The following is a 24,885-nucleotide window of genomic DNA, read 5'->3' on the forward strand; positions in this document are numbered from 1 at the left end:
TATTTGTGACTATTTCAGTTTTCCTTATGTTATTAATTTCTAATTTCTTACCATTGTGGTTGAAAAAGATACTTGATGTAATTTCAGTCTTAAATTTCTTAAGACTTATTTTGTGGTCCGACATATAATCTATCTTGGAGAATGTTCCATGTGCACTTGAGAAGAGAAGAATGTATATTCTATGCTGTAGATTTAAACTAAATCATAACAATAATTAACATTAAATGTAAATGGTCTAAACATCCCAATTAAAAAGCAGAGATTATCAGGCTGGATAAACATAAAATAATGAACTATTTTGGAATGAATTCCAAAATCATTATGCTAAATGAAAAAAAACAGACACAAATGATTACATACTGTATAATAACATTTACATAGAATTCTAAAAAAGGCAAAACAGAAAGTAGACCATTGGTTGACAGGGTCAGCAATAAAAGAGATTGCCTGAAGAGGGATAGGAAGGAGTTTTTAGGTAGTGAAAATATTCTAAATTATGATTGTGGTGGTGGTTACATGACTATACATTTATTAAAATTTATCTACATGTACATTGAAAGTTTGTGAATTTTGTCATATATAAATTATTTCTCAATAAAACTGATTGATATCACACAGCTAATTAACTAAGTTCATGTAGGCATTTAGGAAATGTAAAGATGAATAGAAATGTTTTAAATGAACTGAAAAATGTTTAGTTCTGAAAAACAAATCTTTCTACCCTAATTAAATGATACTCAAAATGTTAGAAGTTAATGAGTTTTTAAATGACCTTTAATTACCTACTATCTTTTTTTAATATATTTTTAAATTATTAGGTTGAACTAAAGCGACAATATAATGACCAGCATTCAAAATTAAGAGGTCTTTTACCAGGTCGTCAGTGGTATGAAATTCAAGCATACAGGGCCTTAAACCAGGCCCTAGGTAGGTAAGTGGAGTGAAATTTAATGTAATATTATCTCTGACCAGGACTATTTGTAGAGCTAGTCTTGCTACTTTATTCCTTATAGTAAATTTGATGGAATTTTATTTCACTAGAACCCTGAGAACTGGTATATTTTCAGTGATAGATGTCAGGAGTGAAAGTTGAAAGAGTCAATGGAATAATTGAAACCCAAAATAAAACTCAATATTTGCTAAAGGTTAAAGATTTATGATTGGTCAGTGAGTGTACAACAGTGCTCAGTAAATGTTTATAATAAAGAAGCTCACCACCAAACAATAAAATTTTATCTTGTGAACATCAGAACCTAAATGATGATTTTATGGGTAAAAAGCAAACCATTTAAGAAGAGTTAAAACAAACTGTGTTCATGGTACTAAAGAATTCACACCAACTAACAGTAAAATTTAATTATAATACTCTTTTTTCTAAAGATTCTGGTCCATTAAGATTTGTGCTTTGTGGAACTAGTTTTTAAATCACCATTTTATACCATAATTTCACAGGACATCAACACTTTAAATTTATAAATACTATAATTATTAGATTATTTATAATCTAATTTAACACTTTATGTTCTCTATTTATGAAATTATAATTAGTTTAACCATATAATAGTTTTTTCCTGTGAAGCTGTACAAATAAAATTCAGATAATTCAAATAGAAGAACACAGGTTAAGAGTAAAGTCATGAAAATATGGCCATTTGACACGTTTTCAGATCAGCCAGAAGACCCACAGCTAACCATTATCTGCCCTAACCAATCTAGAAATTGGACTTTTCTCAAGTGTCTTGTTTACTCACATTAGCTCATTTAAACATAAGCAGACCAGCTTGCATTTGAGTTCAGATTTACATATGCTGATGACATGACTGCAACAGCTGGCTTTAAGTCCCAGAACACATCACCCACTCCCCTCCCCATCATTTCAGAATGATATTCTGCATTTGTTTCTCTTCAAACTGAGTGATTCAGTTATATGTTTAACCTACTGCCCTTCTCTGCCTAGAAATCCCACTGGTACTTGGCATCAGGTTTCACTGGAAATTGTTCTTGAAGCATTTCATCTACTTACTTTGTCTCTCCCTGTTGACTGACCTGTTTGTTTTATTTTAATATTCAGCAAATAGTTTCTAGGGGAGCCTTAATGTTTGTTTTAAAATTCTTGCCTTTTAGTCAGTAGGCTTAATTTCAGGAAAATAAATATTTTTACCTCAGTTGATTTTTTCTCTTAATATAAGCAATGCCTTGAATTTTAAAAAACCATTTGAAGCAAAAGTACATTTGTATCCTATTTTGTCATTTATAAACCTTTTCTACATATATTAAACAGGTTGTGAAAGATGAAATTACTTGTCTAATGTTACATAGCTACTAAATGCACCTTCATGTCTTGACACCACCTACATTTAAAACCTTAAGACTTGGTTTTTCATCCTTATGCCTACCTGTATCCACTAAAATTCTCACTATTAAATATAAACATCTCACTATTAAACTGTTAAATGTACCATATCCTTTCATTATTCTTTGCCTTGGCATACAAGTTACCATACAATTCATTTGGCAAGTTTACCAATCAAAACCTAGTTGAAGAGGTCATGTCCTTTATGAAGACTTTTTTTATTTCTCCAACTAGAGTTATTTACTCCTTAGGAAACCCATAGCACTTTATACTTATCTCTATTATAGCATATATCTCATTGTTTTGGAGTAGCCTGTTTATCTGTCTCCTTCCCTAAACATGTATTAGACATTTCTCCATTCTCAGCAACCACCTGTGCCTCATCTTGGGACATAGATGCACAATAAGTACTTGTTGAACTAGTGAAAAATGCCAGGTTCAGTGCTTTTCCAGCTATACCATATTGGCCAGAGAGCTTCTAGAGCTTCAAAACATACTTTTCAAGAATTTCAGAAAAAGCATGTGTTTATAATGTTGATGTAGAATACTATAGTTTCAGTATTTTATTAGTTAAAAAATGGATAGCCCAACTGTCATTGTACTGATTTTCAGGGAAACAGTATCAACAAGTAGCAACTTATTCCAAAGAAACATCCACTAAAAAAAATCAAGTGAATGTTTTACATCATTTGATAAAACTCATGTGTATTGATTGACATAAAAGGTGCTTATACTAATGCACTGTTCTTATAAGGCATATGTCTAGAAGGACTAAAGTAAGCAGAAACAAATTGAGTTTAAAAAAATGTTATCTTTTTTTTAAGCTCACATGGGGCTGTTAGAGTATTTGAAGTAATGTAAATCCATAAAAAGTAATAACAGCTTTCAGGAATGTACCAGGTGGTTTTGTGACCAGGTTACAACTGCACTATAAGTTTCCTAAAGGGTCTGCTTTACTAAAGTATAATCTTTGTCTCAAGTGGGCATAATTCATTTGAGCAAGGCAGTATGAAAACAATGGAAAAAAGAGAAGGTGAAACCTTTTTCTCTGAACTGTTTTGTTAACTTAAATGCCTTTCTGCCGTAGGACACTTTAAACATAAACCAAAATAGAATAGCACCCTGACTTTGCATTGATTTTCAACACTGTTATATAATATTGGCAATATACATCTTCCTATCCTGCCCAATTTTATGGTTGGTCTGATGCCTCAGAACCTATGGATTACTTTAAAATATCACACAAGAACGTCATATAAAATTTAGATTTTTTATGTCCCTATGGAATAATCAAACCTTTGTGTTAATTTTCACCCCCCTTTCAAAATCCCATGATAGTTAAGGAATAAAAATGTCAAACCTATAAAGTTGAAAAGAGTGGGAGAAGAGACAATGACAGATGAGCTGTCAATAAATTTTGAACACTGGAAAACAGATGAATAATTGAATGACTTAGCAGGCAAGAGAAAGCTGAAATTTAAATCTGTAATCATGAAAGCTAACAAGATCTTCCAGATTCAAGCATGGAAAAGCTTAGGACTTGGGGGTACTCTAAAGTGTTGGTTAAAGCACTGTTAAACTAAAGAGGATTGGTTACAAGTTAGTATATGTAGTAGTTAGACAGCCCCCTCCCCCACCCAGGTTTACTCTCTGGATAGAATGAACTAGAGAGTCTATATATTCTTTAACTACAGTTACAGCTAAGGATGTATTAAAGATGTGGGGTAAGGAAAGTCTACCTACTGAATGTGAGAGCTCCATTCTCTTTTTCTTCTCAGCTCTGAGTAGGCTGACAATCAATCTTATATCTTCACGGCAGGAAAGTACAGTGTTCCTGTCTAAGAAAACTGACCACCCCATGAATAAGGGCCTACAGGTAGTAACAAAGTGGCCCTGTTCTTACCTTACTGCAAGCCTCCCAGGCTATAAGTCCCACCCATGTACACAAAGCTACCAATCAGCACTTTAGTGCCTTACTCTTAAATAAGTGCATGGAGTCTTCACCAGATATTCAAAGAATGTCTGTAATATGAAAAACAGAGACCAAAACAATACCAATGAAACAAAAGCAGGGTGGAATAACTTGTAGAAAACAGAAACAGTGCAGTAGAAAAAAAATTGGCAAACTTTTTCTGTAAAGGGCCAGATAAGTACATATTTTATGTTTTTCAGGCCACATACAGTCTGCATCCACATTCTTCTTTGTTTTTTCTTTAACCTTTAAAATGTAAATACCATTCCTAGATTGCAGGCTATACAAAAACATGATATGGACCAGATTTTCCCTGTGGACTATAGTTTGCCAACTGTTGGATAAAAGAAAACTTTAAAAAATTTTATCAGTAATACCCATAGGGGGAGGTAAGATATTGCCTCCATAAAACAAGAACAGAAAATAAGAAAAAACTCCTAGACATTAATATGGTAGCAACAAATTTTAAATGCAGAATTGGGCTTAGGAGAGAAAATTGAAATTTCCCACCTCCAAAAATCAAAGAGAAAGAAAATGGGAAAGAATAACTAGAAAACTAGAGGATCAGTATGCAGGAAACAACTTCTGATAAATAGGAGCTCCATATGAAGAGACTAGAGAAAATAGAGAAAGAAACATGTCAAAGGAATAATTCAAGAAAAATGCTCAGAATTGAAGGACATACTTTCCTGATGAAAGCATCCACTCAAGTACCAGTAAAGGGGGAAAAGCTACAAAGCTCCTCACTATGCAGTTTCAAAGTACCCAAGGTAAAGAAAAGGTCCTGAAACCTTCCAGAGAGAAAAAGAGAACTCTCATACAAAAGATATAGAATCAGTATTGAAACAGACTTCTTAAAAGCAACACTAGAAGCTGAAAGACAGTTGAAAATTATCTTCAATTATTTGAGGGAAATTTTTGACTTGCAATCTAAGTTCTTAGCAATGCAAATGATCAATAAACTGTAAGACAGACTAAAGCATTCAGTATTCAGTATTAAAGGACCTAAAACATTTGCTTCAAATGCACACTTTCTCAGGATCCAACTGAAAGATATTCTCCAACAAAGAAGAGAAAATTCAGAAAGAGGAATACTAAGGATGCAGGAAACCGGAGTTCCAACCCAGAAAAGTGAAATTCCCAAAACAACCAAGGAAGAAAGCTCTGGGATGAATCTGTGTGGCAGTCCCATAGTAGTTAGTCTAGATTGGTTTTTGAGGATGGAAGGTTTTGCCCTTATTGAGAAAAATTCTTGCAGCTGTGACAAAGTGGAAATTAATTAATGATAGAAACATAGAAAATAAAGCAAAAAAGGAAAGAGGGAGTTATTAACTCCAAGGCAGACAAAAACGTCTTGTATGGGAAAGGACATGTAATCATACTGGATCATGTAATTCACCTTTAAATGGTAATCCACTGAATATTGATTTACAAAAGAATTGTGATATAATGCTGCTGGAAGAATGGAGAGGTAGTGAAGTTATCAGTGATATGAGATAAACATCTTCTGTAGGAAGAGTCAGTAAATGATTTCTAATGGTTAAAAAACAGGAAGTAGTAATAGTATGTTATTTAGAAATATGGAGGCAAATGACCACAAGAACTATGTAAAATATTTTCAATTACTTGTTTCTGAGATTGGGAATTGGAGGTGTGGTGTGGGTAGGCAAAAGAAAATTCTGTTTTTATTAAAACAATTATAATACTATTTGACTTTTAAACTATGCTTGTGTATTTGATTAAAAATAAAAATTTACAAGCTAAAATTAACTTTTTAAAGAGTCTGGAGATTGGTTCAAGATGGCGGAGTAGAAGGACATGCTCTCATTCTTTCGAGAACACCAGAATCACAACTAACTGCTGAACAGTCATCGACAGGAAGACACTGGAACTCACCAAAAAAGATACCCCACATGCAAAGACAAAGAGGCTGCAGTGAGACAGGAGGGGCGCTATCACAATAAAATCAAATCCCATAACTGCTGGGTGGGTGACTGACAAACTGGAGAACACTTATACCACAGAAGTCCACCCACTGGAGTGAAGGTTCTGAGCCACACGTCAGACTTCCCAACCTGGGGACCTGGCAACGGGAGGAGGAATTCCTTAGAGAATCAAACTTTGAAGGCTAGTGGGATTTGATTGCAAGACTTTGGCAGGACTGGGGGAAACAGAGACTCCACTCTTGGAGGGCACACACAAAGTAGTGTGCGCATCAGGACCCAGGGGAAGAAGCAGTGACCCAATAGGAGACTGAGCTAGACCTACCTGCTAGTGTTGGAGGGTCTCCTGTGGAGGTGGGGACAGCTGTGGCTCACCAAAGGACAAGGACACTGGCAGCAGAAGTTCTGGGAAGGACTCCTTGGTGTGAGCCCTCCCAGAGTCCACCATTGGCCCCCACCAAAGAGCCCAGGTAGGCTCCAGTGTTGGATCGCCTCAGGCCAAACACCCAACAGGGAGGGAACTCAGCCCCACCCATCAGCAGACAAGAGGATTAAAGTTTTACTGAGCTCTGTCCACAAGAGCAACAGCCAGCTCTACCCACCACCAGTCCCTCCCATCAGGAAACTTCCACAAGCCTCTTAGATAGCCTCATCCACCAGAGGGCAGACAGCAGAAGCAAGAAGAACTGCAGTCCTGCAGCCTGTGGAACAAAAACCACATTCACAGAAAGATAGACAAGATGAAAAGTCAGAGGGCTATGTCCAGATGAAGGAACAAGATAAAACTCCAGAAAAACAACTAAATGAAGTAGAGATAGGCAACCTTCCAGAAAAAGAATTCAGAATAAAGATAGTGAAAATAATCCAGGACCTCGGAAAAAGGATGGAGGCAAAGATCAAGAAGATGCAAGAAATGTTTAACAAAGATCTAGAAGAATTAAAGAACAAACAAACAGAGATGAGCAATACAATAACTGAAATGAAAACTACACTAAAAGGAATCAATAGCAGAATAACCGAAGCAGAAGAACGGATAAGTGACCTGGAAGACAGAATGGTGGAATTCACTGCCATGTAACAGAATAAAGAAAAAAGAATGAAAAGAAATGAAGACAGCCTAAGAGACCTCTGGGACAACATGAAACGCAACAACATTCACGTTATAGGGGTCCCAGAAGGAGAAGAGAGAGAGAAAGGACCCGAGAAAATATTTGAAGAGATTATAGTTGAAAACTTCCCTAATGTGGGAAAGGAAATAGCCACCCAAGTCCAGGAAGCACAGAGAGTCGCATACAGGATAAACCCAAGTAGAAACACAGCGAGACACATAGTAATCAAATTGGCAAAAATTAAAGATAGAAAAATTATTGAAAGCAGCAAGGGAAAAATGACAAATAACATACAAGGGAACTCCCATAAGGTTAACAGCTGATTTCTCAGCAGAAACTCCACAAGCCAGAAGGGAGTGGCATGATATACTTAACATGATGAAAGGGAAGAACCTACAACCAAGATTACTCTACCAAACGAGGATCTCATTCAGATTTGATGGAGAAATCAAAAGCTTTACAGACAAGCAAAAGCTAAGAGAATTCAGCACCACCAAACCAGCTGTACAACAAATGCTAGAGGAACTTCTGTAAGTGGGAAACACAAGAGAAGAAAAGGACCTACAAAAACAAATGCAAAACAATTAAGAAAATGGTCATAGGAATATACATATCGATAATTACCTTAAATGTGAATAGATTAAATGTTCCAACCAAAAGACACAGGCTTACTGAATGGGTACAAAAACAAGACCCATATATATGCTGTCTACAAGAGACCCACTTCAGACCTAGGGACACATACAGACTGAAAGTGAGGGGATGGAAAAAGATATTCCATACAAATGGAAATCAAAAGAAAGCTGAAGTAGCAATACTCATATCAGATAAAATAGACTTTAAAATAAAGAATGTTACAAGAGACAAGGAAGGACACTACGTAATGATCAAGGGATCAATTCAAGAAGAAGATATAACAATTATAAATATATATGTACCCAACATACGAGCACCTCAATACATAAGGCAACTGCTAACAGCTCTAACAGAGGAAATCGACAGTAACACAATAATAGTGGGTAACTTTAACACTTCACTTACACCAATGGACAGATCATCCAAACAGAAAATTAATAAGGAAACACAAGCTTTAAATGGCACAGTAGACCAGATATATTTAATTGATATTTATAGGACATTCCATCCAAAAACAGCAGATTACACTTTCTTCTCAAGTGCACATGGAATATTCTCCAGGATAGATTACATCTTGGGTCACAAATCAAGCCTCAGTAAATTTAAGACAATTGAAATCATATCAAGCATCATTTATGACCACAGCGCTATGAGATTAGAAATCAATTAGAGGGAAAAAAATGTAAAAAACACAAATACATGGAAACTAAACAATACATTACTAAATAACCAAGAGATCACTAAATAAATCAAAGAGGAAATCAAAAAATACCTAAAGACAAATGACAATGAAAACACGACGGTCCAAAACCTATGGGATGCAGCAAAAGCAGTTCTAAGAGGAAAGTTTATAGCTATACAAGCCTACCTCAAGAAACAAGAAAAATCTCAAATAAACAATCTAACATTACACCTAAAGGAACTAGAGAAAGAAGAACAAACTAAACCCAAAGTTAGCAGAAGGAAAAATATAAATATCAGAGCAGAAATAAATGAATTAGAAACAAAGAAAACAGTAGCAAAGACCAATAAAACTAAAAGTTGGTTCTTTGAGAAGATAAAATTGATAAACCATTAGCTAGACTCATCAAGAAAAAGAGGGAGAGGACTGAAATCAATAAAATTAGAAATGAAAAAGGAGAAGTTACAACAGACACCACAGAAGTACAAAGCATCCTAAGAGACTACTACAGGCAACTCTATGCCAATAAAATGGACAACCTGGAAGAAATGGACAGATTCTTAGGTATAACCTGCCAAGACTGAACCAGGAAGAATTAGAAAATATGAACAGACCAATCACAAGTAATGAAATTGAAACTGTGATTTAAAATCTTCCAACAAACAAAAGTCCAGGACCAGATGGCTTTACAGGTGAATTCTATCAAACATTTAGAGAAGAGCTAACACCTATTCTTCTCAAAATCTTCCATTCAAAAAAATTGCAGAGGAAGGAAAACTCCCAAACTCATTCTGTGAGGCCACCATCAGCCTGATACCAGAACGAAACATACTACAAAAAAAGAAAATTAAAGACCAATATAACTGATAAATACACATGCAAAAATCCTCAACAAAATACTAGCAAACAGTATCTAACAACACATTAAAGGGATCATACACCATGATCAAGTGGGATTTATCCCAGAGATGCAAGGATTCTTCAGTATACGCAGATCAATCAATGTGATACACCATATTAACAAATTGAAGAATAAAAACATATGATCATCTCAATAGATGCAGAAATAGCTTTTCACAAAATTCAACACCCATTTATGATAAAAACTCTCCAGAAAGTGGGCATAGAGGGAACCTACCTCAACATAATAAAGGCCATATATGACAAACCCACAGCAAACATCATTCTCAATGGTGAAAAACTGAAAGCATTTCCTGTAAGATCAGGAACAAGACAAGGATGTCCACCCTCACCACTATTATTCAACATAGTTTTGGAAGTCCTAGCCATGGCAACCAGAGAAGAAAAAGAAATAAAAGGGATAGAAATTGGAAAAGAAGTAAAACTGTCACTGTTAGCAGATGACATAATACTGTACATAGAGAATCCTAAAGATGCCACCAGAAAACTACTAGAGCTAATCAATGAATTTGGTAAAGTTGCAGGATACAAAATTTATGCACAGAAATCTGTTGCATTCCTATACACTAATGATGAAAAATCTGAAAGAGAAATTAAGGAAACACTCCCATTTACCATTGCAACAAAAAGAATAAAATACCTAGGAATAAACCTACCTAGAGAGACAAAAGACCTGTATGCAGAAAACTATAAGACACTGATGAAAGAAATTAAAGATGATACCAGCAGATAGATATACCATGTTCTTGGATTGGAAGAATCAATATTGTGAAAATGACTATACTACCCAAAGCAATCTGCAGATTCAATGAAATCCCTGTCAAATTACCAATGGCATTTTTTACAGAACTAGAATAAAAAATCTCAAAATTTGTATGGAGACACAAAAGATCCCGAATAGCCAAAGCAGTCTTGAGGGAAAAAAACAGAGCTGGAGGAATCAGACTCCCTGACTTCAGACTATACTACAAACCTACAGTAATCAAGACAGTATGGTACTGGCACAAGAACCGAAATATAGATCAATGGAACAGGATAGAACGCCCAGAGATAAACCCACGCATCTGTGGTCAACTAATCTATGACAAAGGAGACAAGGATATACAATGGAGAAAAGACAGTCTCTTCAGTAATTGGTGCTGGGAAAACTGGACAGCTACATTTAAAAGAATGAAATTAGAACACTCCCTAACACCATACACAAAAATAAACTCAAAATGGACTAGAGACCTAAGTGTAAGACCGGGCACTGTAAAACTCTTAGAGGAAAACATATGCCCCAGCAATCCCACTACTGGGCATATACCCAGAGAAAACCATAATTCAAAAAGACACATGCACCCCAATGTTCATTGCAGCACTATTTACAATAGCCAGGTTATGGAAGCAACCTAAATGCCCATTGACAGATGAATGTGTAAAGAAGATGTACATATATACAATGGAATATTATTCAGTCATAAGAAGGAAGGAAATTGGGTCATTTGTAGATACATGGATGCATCTAGAGACTGTCATACAGAGTGAAGTAAGTCAGAAAGAGAAAAACAAATATCGTATATTTACGCATATACGTGGAACCCAGAAAATGGTACAGATGAACTGGTTTGCAGAGCAGAAACTGAGACACAGAAGTAGAGAACAAACATATGGACACCAAGGGGGCAAAGCGGCAAGTGGTGGGGGTTGTGGTGTGATGGATTGGGAGATTGGAATTGACATGTATACACTGATGTGTATAAAATGGATGACTCATAAGAAAATAAATAAATAAACATTAAAAAAATAAAGAGTCTGGAGGTTTCAATTCTAGATAAGATGGAGTAAGTACATTCTGTACTGTCTTTAAAAGCTAGACAGAATGCATGGAGCAGCTATTTGAGTACTGTGAAAAGTGAATAATAGTAGACAGATTGCGGAAGAAGACCAGAATTCAAAATACCAATGAACTGGTTGGAATAACTATATTAATATCAGGACAAAGTAGAATTAAGAGGAAAGAAAATTATTGGGGTGTTAGAAGAAAATTTACATAATGCTGAAAGGGTCAGTTTTTCAGAAAGACATAACAATCCTAAATGTGTATGCACCTAAAAATAGAGCTTCAAAATACATGACACAAAAGCTGACATCTGAATAGAGAAATAGACAAATCCACAAGCATGGTTGGAGTCTTTAAAATCCCTCTCTCAGTAATAGATAGAAGTAGTAAACAGAAAACCAATAAAGAGATGGAAGACTTAAACAATATTATTAGCCAGCTAGATTGAATTGACATTATAGAGCACTCCACCCAACAATAGCAGAATAAACACCAGGAATATGTACCAATTTAGACAATATCCTGGGTGATAAACTTAAAATTTTTTTTAAGGATTTGAAATCATAGTGTGTTCTTTGACCATGCTGCAAATAAACAAACTAGAAATCAATGACAGAAAAATAACATTAAAATGTCCAAGTACTTGGAAATTAATAACATCTTAAAAAATCCATAGGAAAAACAGGATGTCTTAGGATAATTAGAAAATATTGTGAACTCACCAGAAATGAAAATCATCATATCAAAATTTGTGGACCACAGGTATAGCAGAGCTCACTGGGAAATTTATATCATTAAATGTTTATTTTCAGAAACAAAGATCTCTAATCAGTTATCTAAACTTCTACCTTAAGAAGCTAGAAAAGAAGAGCAAAATAAATGTAAAGCAAACAGAAAAAAGAAAAGAATATAAATCAAACTAAAAAATCAATAAAATCCATTTTTAAAGCAATCAATAAAATCTACTAACTTATAGGTAAACTGACCAAAAAAGCTGCAAATTGCCAATATCTGGAATAAAGGAGGTGATATTACTACATATCCTGCAGACATTCAAAGGATAATATGGGGAAATTTTTACCTGTCTCAGAGCTCACTTAAGCAGTTGTTTAACTTCACAGCTTCCTGAGACAATGAATGAAAATTGGGACAAATAACAAACTAACTGAAAACTTAAAGAGAAAAGCTGGGAAATGAGATTTCCATGGGGGCTTTAAAAGTTCCGACATATTCCTGAGACTCTAGTAGGAATGTTTAGGACTGTGCACATGACCAGGGATGTGCACATGCTCATAAGACCTGAGAAGGCCCTAAGCTCTCACCTCTGTGTGACCTTGAGGCTCTGCTGAAGCAGGAAGTGAAGACTAAGGTAGAGTTATTGCCTGCCTGATCAAGGCTCAAAAATGTATCCAAAAACACATGCAAAGCCTCTTGGCAAAGAATGGGAGACTGTGGATTCCAGATGTTTAAGGAAATCTCTGTCTAATCATTAGCTGACCACTAAGCTGAGCTAGCAATGGTCACACATGACAGAATACAGACTTTACAAAATGATTTCAGAAAAGTCACAGCAACAACAACAGCAGCATCAACAACAAAAATCCTTGGGGAGGGAGGAAGAATCTGATTTCTACAGTTGCCAGATTACATTATTTTAAATGTACTCTTTTCAACAAAAATTATGGCATGTGCAAAGAAGAATATATTCCCCATACACAGGGGAGAAAGCAGTCGATAAGAATTATCCCTAAGGGAGTCCAGATGTTGTAGTTAGTATATAAAGCTATTTTAAATATGATCAAGGATCCAAGGAAATTATGTCTAAAGAGCTATAGGAAACTATGAGAATGATGTTTCACCAGATGGAGAATATCAATAGTTAGGTAGAATTTTTTTAAAGAAAAAACCTAACGGAAATTCTGTAGTTGAAACCTACAATAAGTGAAATGAAAAATTTATTAGAGGGGCTCAACAGCAGTTTTGAGCAGGAAGAAGAAAGAATTGGTTTTCAGTCTGAGGAACAGAAAGAAAAAGAACGAAGAATAATTAAGATAGCCTCAGGAACCTGTACAACCCCATCAAGCATACCAACATACACATAAAGAGAGTCTTAGAGGGAGAGAAGAGAGAGAAAGAAACAGAAAGATTTTTTTGAAAAAGTAATGGCTGGAAACTTCCCTAATTTGATGACACATCTAATTTGATGACACATCTAAGAAAATCAGAAAACTCCAAGTAGTTTGAACTCAAAGAGATCCATACATAGAAATGTCGTGATCAAGCTGTCAAAAGACAAAGAGAGAATCTAGAAAGCAGCAAGAGAAAAACAACTCATTATACAAGGTATCCTCAATAATTTAAGTAGATTTCTCACTGGAAACCATGGAGAGAAGAAAGCAGTGAAATGACATGTTTAAAACGCCAAAAGAAAAAGACTGTCAGTTGAATCTATATCTAACAAAACTATCCTTCAAAAATTAAGGAGAAACATTAAGGAAGAAAATTAAGGAAAAATTAAGGAGAACATTTCCAAATAAACAAAAACTGAGAGAATTAATCTCTAGAAAACTTATTGTACAAGAAATACTAAAGGGAGTCTTTTTCTGGCTGAAATGAAAGGACACTAACCAGTAACTATATCCACATGAAGAAATAAAGAGCATCTGTAAAGGTAATTTCATAGGTAAATATAAAAAACAATATAACTTTTTTTTGTTTTTGTTTTTTTTTGCGGTATGCGGGCCTCTCACTGTTGTGGCCTGTCCCGTTGCGGAGCACAGGCTCAGCGGTCATGGCTCACAGGCCCAGCTGCTCCGCGGCATGTGGGATCTTCCCGGACCAGGGCACGAACCTGTGTCCCCTGCATCGGCAGGCGGACTCTCAACCACTGCGCCACCAGGGAAGCCCAATATAACTATATTTTAATAACTTTTTCTCCTGTTTGATTTTTGAAAACAACTGCATAAAGCAATAAACTTAAGTCTGTGGTAATAGGCATTGTATTGGCAGTCCCAAAGATGATGTTTAGGTTCAGTTATTCACCAGGAGCAGTGATAGACTCAGCATATAGCTGTATGCACACCTAGGATTTATTACAGTGAAAGGATACAAAGCAAAAACAGCAAAGGGAATAGGCATATGGGCAAACTCCAGGGGAAGCCAGGTACAATCTTCTGAGGGTCCTCTCTCAATGGAGTCACACAGGGCACACTTAGTTTCCCAGCAATGAATTGTGGTAACGTGTGAAATAATAGCTAATCGGGAGAGCTTGTTAGAGACTCAGCACCCGGTTTTTTTATTTGGGCTGGTCGTATAGGCAGACTCTGCCTAACATTTCCCCAAAGTCTAGACTCTCAGAAGCAAAGCAGGTATTCAGCATTAACCATATTTTTCCACAGACATTGTAGACACAGTGAGAGTTTCTTTTAGTTAGTGATTGGAACCCTCCCTGAAATCTAAACACCAACCAAGGGCTACCTTATATTCAGGCCTTTCTAGGGATAAGCAACTTGGCCTGCTGTATTAACTCTTTTCTGCACAGGTGTACAATGTTTAAAGATATAATTTATATTAAAGTAATAGCACAAGGGTTGGGGGGAAGAAACAGAGTTATACAGGAGCAGTGTTTTTGTATACTACTGAAATTAAGTTGCTATCAATCCAAAATAGATTTTTATAAATTAAGGTGTTTATTATAATCCTCAAAGCAACCATTAATAAAATAACTCAAATATCTATTGCACACAGAAGAAGGCAGTAATGAAGGAATAGTGGAAGAACAATAACAAAAAAGACATAGAAAACAAATAGTAAAGTGGATATTTGCAAAATAGCTAAGTAAATTCTACCTTATCAGTAATTACATTAAGTGTAAATGGACTAAGCACTCCAATCAAAAGAAAAAGATTGGCAAAATGAATTTTTTTAAAAAGAACATGATCCAACTTTATGCTGCCTGAAAGATAAATGCTTTGGTTAAAAAACACAACTAGATCTCAAGTGTAAACAGAAAAAGACATGCAAGCAGTAAACAAAAGACAACTGATTTGGTTATACTAATACCAGACAAAATAACCTTTTTGTTACTAGAAATTTTCTAATAAAATTTTCACTCCATAAATTCAACAGTTATAGTTGGAGACTTTAATACCCCACTTTCAATAATGGATAGAACAGTTAGAAAGAAAATCAACAGAAAAGGAAAGTCTTGAACAGCACTATAAACCAACAGTTACAAACCTAACATATTTATTAAACTCTACCCTACAATAACAGAATGCACATTCTTCTTAAGTGTACATGACACATACTTCAGGATAGACCATATGTTAGGCTACAAAATAAATTTCAATACATTTTAAATGGTTAAAATCATAGAAAGTATCTTTTCTGATCACAGTGGAATGATAGTATAAATCAGTAACAGACAGAAAATTTAAAAACTTAAAAATACGTGGAAATTAAAGAACATACTCCTAACCAGTGGATCAAAGAAGAAATCAAAAGGGAGATTAGAAAATACCTTGTGATAAATGAATATGATAACACAGTGTACCAAAATTTTGAGGGTAGAGTGAAAGCAGTGCTCAGAGAGAAATTTATTTTTATAAATGTCTATATTTAAAAAAAAAAGAATATCTGAAATCAGTACTCTAACCTTCTACCTTAAGGAATTAAGGAAAGAAGGGCAAATCAAACCCAAGACAAGCAAATCAAAGGAATAGTAGAGATTAGAATGGAAATAAAGGAAATAGAAAATAAAGTAGAAAAAGTCAGGGTAACAAAAGTTGGCTCTTTGAAAAGATCAAGAAAATTGACATTTAACTAGACTGACCAAGAAAAAAATGCAGAAAGGACTCAAATTACTAAAATTAGGAATGAAAGAGGGGTTGTTACTGCCAAACTTACAGAAATATAAAGCATTATAAGAGAATACTTGAACAATTATATGACAACAAAATAGATAATTTAGATAAGTTGGACAAATTGAGGACTTCCCTGGTGGCACAGTTGTTAAGAATCCTCCTGCCAATGCAGGGGACACACGTTAGAGCCCTGGCCTGGGGAGATCCCACATGCTGTGGAGCAACTAAGCCTGTGTGCCACAACTACTGAGCCTGTGCTCTAGAGCCCGCAATTCACAACTACTGAGCCCACATGCCACAACTAATGAAGCCTGTGTGCCAAGAGCCCATGCTCAGCAACAAGAGAAGCCACCAGCTTATGCTTGCCGCAATTAGAGAAAGCCCATGTGCAGCAATGAAGACCCAACACAGCCAAAAATAAAAAGATAATAAATTTATTTTTTTTAAAAAAAGATGGACAAATTCATAGACACAGCTATGGAAACTGACACTCAAGCAGTAGAATGTCTGAATAGATCTATAACAAGTGAAGAGGTGGAAGAATTAGTAATATGAAAATTTCACACAAAGAAAAGCCCAGGAAAGAATGACTCCACTGATGAATTCTAGCAAACATTTAAAGAGAATCCTTTACAAATGCTTATGAAAAATAGAACAGGAAACATGTACCAGTTTATTCCATGAGGCCAGTGTTGCCTGATACCAAAAGTAATCAAAGACATCACAAGAAAGCTACAGAGCAGTATCTCTTATGGTTATAGATGCAAAAATCCTCAACAGAAAAGTAGAAAACTGAATCCAGCAACTTACTAAAAGGATTGTACGCAGTGACCAAGTGGAATTTATCTCAGGACTGCAAGGTGGTTCAACACCCTGCCAGTTTATTGGTTCAGCTAAAATCAGTGTAACACCATATTAGAGTAAAGTACAAAAACCACAAGATCATCTCAAGATGAGAAAAAGCAATTGACAATATAACACTCAACAAAGTAGGAATAGCAGGTACTTCCTAAACCTTAAAGGGCATGTATGCATACAATAGTTAACATCATACTGAATGGTGAAAGTTATCATTTTTCTCTTAAGTTTGAGAATAAAATAAGGATGGCCGCTCTCACCACTTGTATTCATTATTGTGTTGGAGGTTCTAGCCAGGGCAATTAGGCAAGAAAAAGAAATAAAAGATATCCAGATTGGAAAAGAAGTAAAATTATCTTTAAATTTGCAAATGACATGATATTCTACATAGAAATCCTAAGGAATCCATAAACAATAACTATTTAGAACTAAAACAAGTTCAGCAAAGTTATAGGATGCGTATTCACTATACAAATATCAGTTACATTTTTATACACCAGCAATGAACAATCCAAAAATGAAATCAAGTTAATTCCATTTACAGTAGCATCAAAAAGAGCAAGATACTTAGAAATAACTTTAATGAAAGTACCCTGAAAGCTTCAAAATATTGTTGAAAGAAATTTCTAAATAAATGGGAGAATTCCATGATGACAGATTGGAAAACATTATTATTAAGATAACATTCTCCCCCAAATTGATCTACAGATTTAATATAATCCCAACCAGAATTCCAACTGGATTGGGTGCAGAAATTGAGAAGCTGATCCTAAAATCCATATGGAAATTGAAAGAGACCCAGAATAGCCACAAAAAATTTGAAAAAGAAGAACAAAACTGGAGAACTGACAATTCTCAATTTCAAACTTACTGCAAAACTACAGTAATCAAGACTGCATTGTATTGATGTAATACAGACATGTAGAACAAGGGGTAAAATTGAGGGTCCAGAAACAAACCCATGCATTTACAGTGAATGGATTTTTGACAAAAGTGTCAAGACAATTTAATGAGGAAAGAATAGTCTTTTTCACAGATAATTCTTGGATAATTGGATATCCACCTGGAAAGGAATGAAGTTAGACCCCTACCTCACACCATATACAAAAGTTAACTCAAAATGGATCAAAGACTAACAAGGTACAAATTTTCTTGACCTTGGATTAGGCAACAGTTTCTAAAATATTTGCAAATCATGTATCTGATAAGGGTCTTATATCCAGAATATATAAAGAACTCTTACAGTTCAACAATAAAAATATAAATAATGCAATTTTAATTTGGACCAATAATTTAAATAGACATTTCTCCAAAAAGGATACACACGTGGCCATTGTGCACATGAAAAGATGCAGAACATCATTAGTCGTTAGGGAAATGCAAATCAAAACCAGAGTGAAATACCACTTCATACCTCCTGGTACATCTATTGAAAAAGATGGACAGTAACAAGTGTTGGTGAAGCTATGGAGAAATTGGAAATCTCATACATAGCTAATGGAAATGTAAAATTATGTGACTGCTTTGGAAAAAAAAAAATGTAGCAGTTCCTCTAAAAGTTATAAACGTAGAGTTATACAACATAGCAATTCTATTCCTAAGTATATACCCAAAAGAATTTTTTAAATGTATCCATATAAAAACTTGTACACAAATGTTTATAGTAGCATTATTCATAATAGTCAAAAGGTGGAAACAACCCAAATGCCCATTAACTTATGAATGGATAAATTATGGTATATCCATATAATGGAATATTATTCAGCCATAAGAAGGAACAAAGTACTGATGCACGATACAAGTAACCTTGAAAACATCATGCTAAGTGAAAGAAGCCAGACACAAAATGACATAAATGATTCTAGTTATATGAAGTGTCCAAAATAGGTATATCTATACAGACAGAAAGTAGATTGTGGTTGCAAGGGGTTAGGGGGAATGATCTGGGTAATTGGGAGTGACTAATAGGCATGGGGTTTCTTTTTGGTGAGGTAAAAATGTTCTGTAATAGACAGTGGTATAGGTTGCAGAACCTTGTAAATGTAACCACTGAATTTTATTTTTAATTTTTTTTTATACAGCAGGTCCTTGTTAGCCATCAATTTTATACACATCAGTGTATACATGTCAATCCCAATCGCCCAATTCATCACACCACCACCACCACCACCACCCCCCGCTGCTTTCCCCCCTTGGTGTCCATACGTTTATTCTCTACATCTGTGTCTCAATTTCTGCCCTGCAAACTGAAAAACCACTAAATTTAAAAAATTTTAATAATGTTTAAAATTTTAAAAATTAGCAAATTGAACCCAACAATCTATAAAAAGAATAATGCACATGACCATAGTGGTTATTCTAGGGATGAAAGAAAGGCGAGCTCAGTATTTGAAATTTTGCCAGTATAATCCACCATATTAACAGTCTAAAAAGAACAACTACATGATTATATCAATTGGTGCAAAAATTTTTTTACAAACTTATTCATTTATGATAAAAACTTGTTAAACCAGAATAAAAGTTATGTACATAAAATCTACAGCTAATATAATACTTAAGGTAAAAAATATTGTGTGTGTAAAGAATGTTTTGGGAAATATTTTCTATAATTTTCTTGTCTTTCAAAATAGAATGCATGTAACATTTTTGGGTATGTTATCAGTAGTTGGCAAAAGTAGGAGAGTTTTTAATACACCTACTTTGGTACATTGTACTGAGTAGTTTCTGAAAACTTTACTCATAATAATGACTTTGATTAAAGGACATGTCATTGATTTTGATACCTGACAGACACATCATTGATTTTCTCAACCTTCTGTCTGTCCCACTAGAAATGTGGCTTTATTTTCACTGTTATGTTTATTTCATTTTCTCCCTATTTTTTATAGGTGTATTCGACACAAAAATGACTGGGGAGCTCTTATTCTAGTGGATGATCGCTTCAGGAGTAACCCAAGTCGATACATATCTGGTAAGATTCTCTGCTGGGCTTAGAGTACGAATTAGTAACAATCTTTGGTATTTAATGACTTCTATTTTTAAAGCAAAGAATTGGATAGAGAATTTGAATTACTAGATCGAACATGGAAAAATTCACATTGACTGGAAATCTAGCCTTTTAATGCTTCTGTGTTTACAAAAAATCTTTATAGAGGAGAATCTGGTTACTGATGTAGTATTAATCAATCAAGATCCTTCAATTTCACCAGAATGTGGGATTTGATTCAGTAACATAGCAATAATTTATTTACCATTGTCAGGGAAAAAGCTGTTCCACAGAAATGAGTTTTCCAAGAAATATTAAGTTTTTACATTTAAGCACACAAGCAATCCTTTGGTGCTTAGGATTCTTTTTATTCTTTCATTCTGGATTATTTGAGTTTTATTGTTGTATGTGTGTGTGTTTGTTTAGAAATGCTTCAGTTGTTATAGAGTTTATATTAGAGCTAGTATTTTCTAAAAAGAAAAAAAAGCACCACTGCATGCTGCAAGATCAAGTACATGGTCATTTTTCTCCACTCAAATGAACAAATACTGTGTGCCTGTAGTTTTCATCCGAATTAATACCAGGAATCCATCTGTTATTAAAGAACTGTTGGAAGTACTTGCGTTTTTATTGTTATCTTTAGAGCTAAAAAGTTCATACCATACTATAATGAAAAGATGCTAATTTTTTAATTTGTTTCAGATTAGCTGTCTATGGGTATGGACTCTACTTTTTATATTTCAGAGCCTAATTATTATATTTGGTTCAATATTAAAACATATCCACCTGGATTGAAGCAGGAAATGCTGCCTTATTAGTCTTTTCTTCTCTTCCCCTGTAAAGCAAGCCAAGGCCAAGATATAACCAAAAACAAATGTTAAGTGCTTATGTTTAGTCAGCAGGTGGAGCTCAGATTCTTTCAAGTTTTCAAAAGCAAACTGACATTTTACACTGAAAAGGCTTTCTTTGATCACAAAAAGTTCGAAATGAAAGCAATAACTATAACGCTAAAATTTTTCAATTTGGGAAATTTTCATATTCTTATTTGGTATAATTATTATTTCCCCAAGCAAACAAAAATAAAGAACTTTAAAAAAATGCTGTTTAAGTTTTTTTTTCTTATTTTAAAATCTAGAACTGAAATTTTTACCTTGTAGTTCAGATTTGTTGAGAGATTTTTTTGAATTAAGTATTTTCCATTATTTTCTGTAAGGTTTTTATTTTTTCTGAGACTCATAAGCTTTGAAATCTTATCTAGGCAATACAGCACAACAACATACAAATTCCATTTGATGACTAATTTTTGTTTAAATTCAACACGCAAAAGAATAGTTGATAGAAAAGCTCCATTAAACAAAAAAACTAAAGGAATGTATTTGAAATGAAAGAATAATAGTTCAAATTGCTTGAAGCCCTGTCTTACCTTCCTCTCAACTTAAAATACCATAGTGACTTTTAAAATTTCTCCAAAAGATGATGTTTTAGTAACATCAGCAGAGAATATTTATTTTCTAAAGTCCAAATATCTGAATTTCATTCTGAAGTGAGTCATACTCCAAAACACCTTATACTGTTAATATGGTTTATTTTTATGCAGTTTTCACATGTCACAGGGTCAAATCTTGTCCCTTACAACTTGATTATTTATATATTAAAAAATAATTATGTAATAAATATTCAGATAGGACATGATTTGCCCATAAAACAGTGTTATTCCTTTTACTCCCAGAATAGTTTGATATATTTGGAATTGGAAGGAGAAGGGAAACAAAAAAAAAAAAAAACCTATGAGACTGTAATCTTGAATTTATTTTTGCTAAAGGAGTCAAATTTAAAAGTTGGAATAAAAGATTGTGTTGTTTAGAACTTGTATTTTCTCTGCAATTAAAAGGTAGGTAATTTTTTGTGGGGAATTATGATAAAATTAAATTTGCCTTATTCCCCAGTTATTCTTAATTGACAAATAATATTTTCCCATCTCCATTCTACTCCCACTGCCTCTTCCCTCCATCCAGTTGGCAATCACTGCATGTAAAGAGAAATGCTACTGATACAAGAGCATATTGTACACATGAAGGTAAAAAGGCAGGAAAAATGTAGAGAACCACCCTGTATCCTCTAAATTCAAAGTAGATTACCTCACCAGAGAAGTTATCTAATTTTTTTTTTCTTAATACATAATATCTTCACTGAATAACCAAAGTTTCTTTGCTGGGTTTACTTTTTGCCTTAGGACTTTCTAAGTGGGTTCGGCAGCTGATTCAGCACCATTCAACCTTTGAGAGTGCGCTGGAGTCCTTGGCTGAATTTTCCAAAAAGCACCGAAAGGTCATTGATGTATACAAAGAAGACAGAAAATCTATACAGGACAATGAGTCTCCGCTTGCAGTGGCTTGTTTGAAGGATAATACCTCAACTTATTTATTAGAAGCAGCAAGCCATCTATCACCAGAATATCCTAGGGAAGGTAAAGTAAAAATGTGTCTAAGAGCTACAGTGTCCTAAAATGATAGATAAAAGTCCATCTTTACCAAGAGACATCATCTCCAGAAAGGAGAAAAATATGAAAAGTTCTAACCATTTACATTTGGTAGAGAAGTCTTTCATTGTGTTTAGTGAAATGATATTTGTTATGCTACAGATTAATGTCCTTAAATATGTTGGTTATTATAAGGTGTTATCATAAAATAATTTGTATCAGAATGGGAACAAATTTTTGAGGAGATCTACACATATTTTCTGGTTTTCCACTTAGAAGCTTTGCCACTAACTAACTTTGTGACCCCCACTCCCGAGCAAGTCACTTAACTTTTTGAGTCTTAATAGAAGGGATATCTGCCTACCTATCCCTCCAGGTTGGGTTGTAAAGATCTAATAAGATGATAAATATCACAACATTGTAAAGCACTATGCAAATGGTAATGTTTTTCTAAAGGTGATATTAAAAATTGACCTAATTTATAGATAATTGTCTTACATGAATTTCTTATTTTAGAGAAGTGAGAGTCATTTATTCTAAATGATAAAAAAATAATATTTTAAAATATCAGAATATACTGGATTAAAATATAATTTAGAAAATTAAAATATAGTTTAAAATATATTAGAATATAATACATCAGGGATTAGCAAACTGTGGCCTGCGGACCAAATTTGGCCTGCTGTTTTTGTAAGTAAAGTTTAATGGAATACAGCCACACCCAATCATTTATATATTGTACACAACAATAGAGTTGAGTAGTTGTATGTATTGCACTAGAACAGCATAATTGAGTAGTTGCAACAGATACAATGTGATCCACAAAGCCTAAAATATTTACTGTCTGGCCTATTATAGAAAAAGTTTGCCAAACTGTTCTGTATCATTGGATATCATTTTAATTGTTTTAATTAATATATAATAGTAGTTTAATATATTACTTTTTAACTATTTTATAGTATATGCTTCTATCCTAGCTAAATGTCATAGTGAATTCTAGGCCATTATACTGATAATCAGGAAAGCTAGGTTCTAGTCCAGGTCTGATTACCAACCAATTCTATAACTTTAAGCAAATAACTTAGTCTTGGTGGTTGTCAGTTTCCTTAAGGGAATTAGTCTAGGTCAGTTTTTCTCAATCACTGGTGAGTGGATTTTTAAGGCATTTTTACAGCCTGTTCCCTCCTTTACTCATCCCTCTTCCTCTTCCTTTTTACCATTTCTTTTATTGTTCACTTCTGAGGTCCCTGGTGTGGAATTTGATAGTTTACCAGACAGCATTATAACTTGGGCTGGGAACCACTGGAGACCTAAGATTCCTTTCAGAGTTAACATGTTGTGCTTGAAGATGGATTGCTTAGAATGCTTCCATTCTAAGATGGAAGTCCTGCTACTACTTGTTATGGGCTCTCAATTATGTATCCTATACAGTTATTTCAGTATTTCTAACAAAAATTGTTTTAATATAACAAATATTACATTAGGAACAGAAAGTTAACACTCATATCTTTGTATTTGTAGATGATCCATTATTATTGGAAGAGTCTGCCCAGGCAGTAGGAGCAGAAAAAATTGTGATTTCCAGATCCACAAGCCCAACCTTCAACAAACAAACAAACAGAGTTAGCTGGTCTGGCAGTAATTTTCTGGAACAGTATCATACTGGTAAAATTCTGACTGGAACACCTAAGTTTAGGTCATCAGAGGACTGTGCCTCTAATTCTTCCACTTTCAAAACAGAAAAGGGACGTGAAGCAGCTTTGCCACTCACTGATAAATATGAGTCCTCCTCTCTGACAGTAAACACATCACTTGGACCATGCCCTCAATCGGAAACCATTGTTCCATCAATAAAGATTAATGCTACTCTCCTGAATCCAGAAGATCCAGACATTCTGTTATCTCTAGTAAGTGAAGAAGCTGAACTTTCTACTTCAAATACAGCTTTTGAAACAGAAGCAGAGGATGAATCTATCTATTTTACACCCGAACTTTATGATCCCATAGATACAAATGAAGAAAAGAATGAACTAGTTGGAACTGATAGAGACAACAGATTGGCTAATAATTCAAATTGCATTTTAGCTGAAGATCTTTTTGAAATTAAAACTATGAAAGGAATGGATTCAGTCAGAGAAATGAAAGCTGAGGATTGCACAGGCACAAAGTTGAATAGACTCACGCATATTAAAGAAAGTAAAGTTGATGACATTGGTAGTAATGTAAAAACGACTCATATAAATGAATTGGAACTGGGAA

At 34.4% G+C, this 24,885-nt stretch overlaps 1 protein-coding gene across 1 annotated transcript in view; it reads left to right on the top strand.

The window, feature by feature from the left end:
- The window catches only part of BRIP1 (BRCA1 interacting DNA helicase 1), a 197,276-nt gene that overhangs the window by 163,158 nt on the left and 9,233 nt on the right, over positions 1–24,885 (top strand). Inside the window, 4 exon segments of the mRNA XM_022552603.3 lie at positions 819–931; positions 20,050–20,132; positions 22,381–22,614; positions 24,148–24,884. Of these exon segments, the coding sequence (XP_022408311.2) occupies positions 819–931; positions 20,050–20,132; positions 22,381–22,614; positions 24,148–24,884 (1,167 nt within the window).

This window comes from Delphinapterus leucas, chromosome 19 (genome assembly GCF_059928025.1).
Source record: "Delphinapterus leucas isolate spDelLeu-1000000601 "Yukka" chromosome 19, BTC_Dleu_Yukka2, whole genome shotgun sequence".
In the NCBI taxonomy this organism is placed as follows: domain Eukaryota; kingdom Metazoa; phylum Chordata; class Mammalia; order Artiodactyla; family Monodontidae; genus Delphinapterus; species Delphinapterus leucas.